This window comes from Triticum aestivum, chromosome 2A, assembly GCF_018294505.1.
Source record: "Triticum aestivum cultivar Chinese Spring chromosome 2A, IWGSC CS RefSeq v2.1, whole genome shotgun sequence".
Classification (NCBI taxonomy): Eukaryota; Viridiplantae; Streptophyta; class Magnoliopsida; order Poales; family Poaceae; genus Triticum; species Triticum aestivum.
Genome location: NC_057797.1, coordinates 26,126,984 through 26,133,765, shown reverse-complemented (window position 1 = coordinate 26,133,765; position 6,782 = coordinate 26,126,984). Strand labels below are relative to the sequence as shown.

At 42.4% G+C, this 6,782-nt stretch overlaps 1 protein-coding gene across 1 annotated transcript; it reads right to left on the bottom strand.

The window, feature by feature from the left end:
• Positions 1 to 520: 520 nt before the first annotated feature.
• Positions 521 to 6,202, bottom strand: LOC123191387 (uncharacterized). Its single transcript, XM_044604147.1, has 5 exons — positions 6,025 to 6,202; positions 2,723 to 3,150; positions 2,368 to 2,469; positions 2,238 to 2,275; positions 521 to 2,164 (listed from the first exon to the last, which is right to left on the bottom strand). The coding sequence occupies exons 1-5, from the start codon at positions 6,200 to 6,202 to the stop codon at positions 2,074 to 2,076; spliced, it is 837 nt and encodes a 278-aa protein (XP_044460082.1). The 3' UTR covers positions 521 to 2,073.
• Between the last annotated feature and the right edge of the window lie 580 nt (positions 6,203 to 6,782).

The following is a 6,782-nucleotide window of genomic DNA, read 5'->3' as shown; positions in this document are numbered from 1 at the left end:
TAAATATAAGGGGTGAGAACCTTGTTCGCAAACTATCCTTTGTTACCACAGTTATCAACTAAATACTGATTCCGAGATCACGAGGAATGAGGACAGCGAAACAACTTTAAAAGAGAGCCTTGTTACATAAAGAGGGAACTCAGCTAAGTCATACGAGTACATCAGATAGTCATATTTCTATACGCCAGTAAATTCATGGAAGTACTCCCTCTGTTCCAAATTACTCATCGCAGAAATGGATGTATCTAGAACTAAAATACATTTAGATACATCCATTTCTGCGACGAGTAATTCGGAACGGAGGGAGTAGATAACATAATAACTGGGTGATGCGAGGCTTGGCATAGAGGAGGTCATAGGCGTCGAGGCCACCAAGCCCAACCTTGACTGCTGCTCCTCCCTTTCTTCCTCTACTATTTTTTTTCTGAACGGCCTTCTTCCTGTACTGATTCACTTAACTCCATGCTTTCCTGATCATCCTCTTCCTCTTATCACCAGCTAGGGATTTAACTAATCAGGGTAAATGCTGAAAGGTACATTCCACAAACCATGTCAATGAGATCTACATGGATCGATTGATCAAATAGTGAATATCTGAGAAATCTAAATCTAAACTAACCAAAAAAAGCAAACAATCTTCAGGCTATGTAACTGTACCCACATGTCTGCTCCAAAGAATTGGTTACGGAAAGAAAAGGGAGTACAGTGGAGTTGGGTTCATGCCTAATGGACGACCAATCGTTCCTGCTACTCCAGCTTCCCGCCTCCCAGCTTGAATTGGTGCTGCCACTACGGCCAGCAAGCATCCGCCGCCAAGATTCATGCATGGCTGCTTCGCATACGCCAACACGCCCTGTCTTACCACTGGCATGCTGCTGCTCATCCTGCCGTCTACACGCCCTGTCTTACCACCGGCATGCTGCTGCTCATCCTGCCGTCTACACGCCCTTGCAGATTCAGTGCACCGGGAGAAGAAAAATCAATGAAAAATAGAAAGACCAGATGTTATACGCAATGAGAGATGACACACATCAAGGGACTTATTTGTGAAGGACCGAACTAACAACATTCATATACTGTTTAAAAGCTTGGGGCTTCCCTTGAATGTCAACACTCATTTAGTTCTACACCAGTCAATGTAAAAAATTAAGGAGCAGCATCAAAGATCAACCAAAATGTTACAAAATAATTTAAAAACGCAAGGCCCAAATCTGGAATGGTCATTGTGAATTGGCTCAGAGAATGTGAACCATATAACCTGGAAAGTGCTACATATAACAGTATAACCGAAGATTATCACAAAATTCATAACTGTCAACCTCTAGTCCTCTACCGACACAGTTGTGCCCATTAAAAAATCACCAAATTTGAGGTTGAAATTAAATTGCATTTAAGCCAAGGTTATGATCAAATATAGTTTTCCCGTAAAAAAACAGCTTAAGAGAAGTTGTAAGATTTTAGGACATAAATTTGTTGGATAACTGCATATAAATATGTTTTATAGAACTAAACTCTCTTATATTTCTTTATAGAAGGAGTACTTCACAATCTGAATATAAACTGATATACATGAGTAGAGCCAGAGCTTTCTGAATCATCAATTAGACAATTAGGATATGCTATTATACCTCCCGGTCTGGAGGATGCAATCAACTAAAAAGTCTTAAGGTCCCAAAATTTAACAATTGTCATTTGAACCTACAGAAGCTTGTGGAAAGAACAGAAAGCAAAAGTTACAACTAACCAAGTCTAGATGATATATAAATTATTTTGGAGGAAAGATGTTATCTAGGAACACATCTTATGTTTTTGAACAGGTATCAGTGACCCCAAAAATATAAAGGATATCTTCCGCTAGAGCGTGAGTTTATGCACCTTGTTAATATTAGCACTGTTGTGAGCAATTGAGCATATATGGCACCTTTATAGGTTGGACCAAACAACAGATTCTCCTATAATTTGTGTGGTACTGCTTAATAGGTTGGATCAAAATCTTACCTTCACAGAACTCTTAGCCCTACCAGAAACAATCCACCGACCATCAGGAGCGAATCAAGCAGATCAATCCTCTCACTATGACCCTGATATGTGTGAATGAATTTCTACCATGTCATTTCTTTTCCTCTTCCACGAGTTCCTCTTCATCTTTAGCTTCAACAAATTTCTGTTAAACCAATGGACAACACCATCAATGTCAACAAACAAAATGAAATTAACCAATAACTGGTTCCACGCACCGTGAGAGACATAGCCAACATACATCCGTGATCCAATCCTGCTTTTCAGATAAAAATTCAGAATAGAATTATCTCTTTATCACCAGTTCGTCCAACTTGCTGGACTGCCTCCTAATCAAAAGGCTTCTACCTTGCGGCCTCTCTCTTTCAGGCCTCCTCTTCTTCCCCTACTTGAGGCAGGCCTGACCATAAGTACCAACGTGCGCTTAATCTTTGAGACACCAGTAGCTAGCTGCTCAGTTTAGTGAACAATAGTTTATTTGTACAAGTAAAAGAGCAGCATCGGAATGGGTTTGATTGACTAAATTGAAAAACAATAGTTGAAACAAATAATCATGGATGCATCCACCACAAAAACAAGGAACTGGAAGAAAAAGTGGGTCGTGGCTGTCATCATGTCACAGCAACAGTGTGTGCATGAGCATATCGACCTCAGCGCCGCCAGCCTATGGCTCAGGCAGGGAGAGAGGGAAAGGAGGCCTCACCGTGGTAGGGCTAGGAGGGGGCTGGAGTGCTCCACCTCGCGTGATCCCCCTTCTTACCCCGCGTAGGGGTTCGTCGCACGCGGGCCATCGAGGAAGGGCTGGATGGGTAGGAGGGGATGGATCAGGGGATCCTCTCGTCCTCTGCTTCGACGCCTGCCTCCACCTGCAAGGACTTCGCGCCGCCGCGCCGGACCCCTCCGTCTCCCGCGCCAGTCCGCCTTCGCCCAGCTCCGGCGAGCTCCTCGCTAGGTCGCCGCACAACCCCTCCTTTCTTCCTTCTTCTCTCCCTGGCCTCCCTGTCTCCTTTGTGCCCAGGAGCCGCGGATGCCATGGATCCTCCCATGCTCCGCCTTCCTCGTCGTCACCGGCGACCCCTGCCTCCGGATCTGCCCCCAGCCCCTGCAAGCTCGAGCTGTCGATTTGATCCGCTCCCAAATAATAAAATCAGACGTATGGACCGCGGGTTGAATATACCAAAGTAGAGGTTTTTTTTGCAAAAATGAAACAGTATCTCAGTTTAATGACTTAAAAAAAGGACTGCGGGTTGAATTCTGAAAAACAGAGGGACTTCTATTCAAAAACGTCGACGACGTACGACCAGAAGCAATCGCTGGTTTATTAGTAGGTAGAGACAAAAAGGCCCGTGCGTTGCAACGGGAAAAAAAGACCTAGCACCATAAGTAAGCATATCTCGAGGCCCCTTAGCAGACTTGCACGTACTAAATATGCAATACTCAACAGGGGGCCAACGCCCACAATTCCTACTAACAGTGACAGTATGTATCATGTCCTACAACTCTTGAATCGCCAAGGTCCTTAGGCTAGGACAAAAGTATATAGCAACATGAAAATTAAAATGAGATCAACATGCTAAAGCATAGGTCCTCCTGCAGAATGGAAATGTAAATCTGGAAAAAGAAGATATTATACTGAAAGATGAGCAACATCATATCAATTGTCTAAATTGTGATCAAACACTATAGAGATATATGATATGACAACAACACTGAGAATGTGATTGTTGTGAAAGTTCAACATGATTGTGCAGTACCTACTGAAGAACACCTTTGTGACATGGAAGTAACTACCATATATATATGGCCAACCTTTTTCTATGTGAGCAAATCCAAATCAACCAAAGATATCTGAAACCACTCAGTATCTCGGTAGGCATATTTGTCATCGACATATTTATCATATGTTGATGCTTCACTCTTGATTCTCTTGAATCCATCAGAATGGTCTTCTTGGCGCGGACTTTCTCCTTCATCTACTAAAAACCTGATGTCACCAAAAAGACGAATCAGCTTGTACACAAAACATTACATCACTGACAAATTTCTAAGATCAATATATACTCCTCATTGTGAAGAGTTAGAGCATATCCAAACTGAGAACAGTTAGAATATATCTAGCTAATCCTAACTGAGAAGAGCTAGAACATATGCAAACTTCCTAGCGAGACGTATGTATTTCTAGGAAGCTTAGGCAGGGTTACAATTATGTATGGAATGCCTTAGGAAAATCAAATAAAACAACAGTAAGGGAGCTAGCTACCTCACCCTTTGCTTCAAGGTTGCACAGTGTTGATGCCTAGGAGGAACATGCTGCCCAGAAACAAAAGTTCTGTTTTCGTAGAAAAAAACTTGTTTGTAGGCATGACTCAAAGTACTACCTCGGGTGCTGTATGGGCTGTCCTCATCCTGGTTTGCCAACGTGCTCAGCTTTGGTGGCAGCTAGCGACGTAGTTGCGAGGCTTGGGGGCCATGGCGAGGATGTCGTCGAGGATGGCACATGAGACTATCAAGCTCGAGGATAGGGGGCTTCGGCAATGGCAAAAGGATGCACGTATGGATGCTCCCTTAGCAGGCGTCATTGTCGACCTGCTAGTCAACATTCTTCTCTTGCTCTTGTTCTGCTATTATGCGGGCATGTGTTGCTTAGTTTTAATTTCCCTGTCGTTCTTGGACCATGACTGATCAGTCACCACCATACATTTATATGATCTATTACTCCGTACTTGTTAATCTTGTTTCTCTGCATTGTTTGCTGCAAAAATTAAAACTTTGAGGTGCAGATTCACAAGAATGTCAGGACAGTATTCAAAATATTTTCTTTTGAGCCTTGTTCATAGGAAAATTGACATTGTAGGTTGGATTGCTAGCTCAAGGTGCATGAGAGATCTAAAAAAACGAAAATCTCCAAGGATCTTTTACCCACGTGCACACACAAATGGGCGCACAACCAAAACTTATATCCTTTTAGTCTGTTGGAAAATGAAGATACTAATATGCTGGAATTCTAACCTTCAGAAAACTCCCAATCGTCATTCTGTACGCACCTATACAGGGGCATTCTATGTACTTCTCCCAATCATCAATCTGCCGGAAACTAATTATGGGCTGCATAAGCTACCGGATGCACAGAAATATGATGCACGTGTTGTTGGAGTTGCAACCAAAACAGTCATTCATGCCCATCTTCTCTGAAGTTTGAGGCAGCGGTTCTGTGAAGTCTTGCTAGCTAGTATAAAATGCGAACTTATTATATTACCACTGCCAACCACTAATGCGAATTCTTGACCTTGTTTCCCTCAAAAACAATATTTCTCCACATGAAGTTATTTATAAAAAAGGGACAACTTGCATGGTTCTAAAGGTAAAACTACAAAAATAATATATATCTCAAACTCATGCACACCTTCAGCTAAATAGCTACAGAGATTCTGAGTGCAACCATCCATGCAACATTGGTCTTAGAAACAACTCAATTATAAACACACCTGGGTCTAGGACTCTTGCTCAATGGATCTACCAGCCTCAGCTTCCCCCTCTGTTGCTATCTTCCATATTTTAATCTCCTCTCCAGTAGCTGTGTTATGTCCATTATCAGACCCTCGACATGAAGAATGCATCAAACATAGTTATGTGATGCCTTGTTGGCTCCGACCTTCTTAAGAGAAGTAGTATACTTTTTTTCCGAGAAAACAGAGAAGTAGTATACTTGATCATAACACACATGAGAGCATTACAATTTCATACATTATAGACAACTAATGGCTTGACTAAACTAACCAAGCACATGTTATGTTTGGTGTTTTGACAGCAAGCCATACACAGAGTAAGAAGCACATGTTATGGTTGGTGTTATGTTGGCTACTCTTCCAACTCAGTAGCATCCCTGCCCGTATGGATCACCTAACCTTCTTCATAGGTGTCACTACCAGAAAAAACCTACACACAGAAATCAACACCGCTACCGGGCCATGGCCGCTGCCATGTCCACGGAGTCATGCATGCTACGGATCTCAGGCTCGACCTCGCCTATCTCCTTAACCATGTAGTTGCAGAGGCGGCCGGCCAGGCGGCATACTACTGCCAACGCCCCGCTGGTGATCAGCATCAGGGTGACCTTGGCGTAAATGAAACGGTCTTTCCCCTGCTCTTTCAGCGGGAGGTATACTTTCCCAAAACTGAACATATGGACTTCTCATGACAAAATATTTGAACCCACCCAAGGATTTGAACTTATTTGTAGCATGTATATTTCTTTTTTGTTAAGTAGCTGGGGGTGATCTCCCTTTAATCTGAATAAGAAAAGTACAAAAGTTGTTTATCACTCTATCCAAAATTTCACCACTACTATATTGTTCCTATAGTTTCCGGTTTATTCCGAAAAACTGTAGCATCATTATTAGCAACATTCAGTAGATCATTGCCTCTATATAAATTGGCCTTCTAGATTGTGATTCCACTCTTTTATAAATTATTCACTAAAGCCCTCATACAATGTGTGAGAAATCTGACAAAATATTTGTAGGCCTTGAAAAGCACATTAACAAAATAGGTGGCTAACACAAACTTGCAAATAGAGCATGATGTATGAGAGAGAGAGAGGTGGGGCTGCACCGTGCGTTACACATGAATATTCTTGTGGACATTGTATCAAACAGATGTCCTACAATTTGATGCAAAAACAAATCTCTAATGGCTGGGCAGAACAACGAATCAAAGGAGCAGCCAGAGCTCTTACCAGCAGGCCACATGGAGGAGGAGTTGCG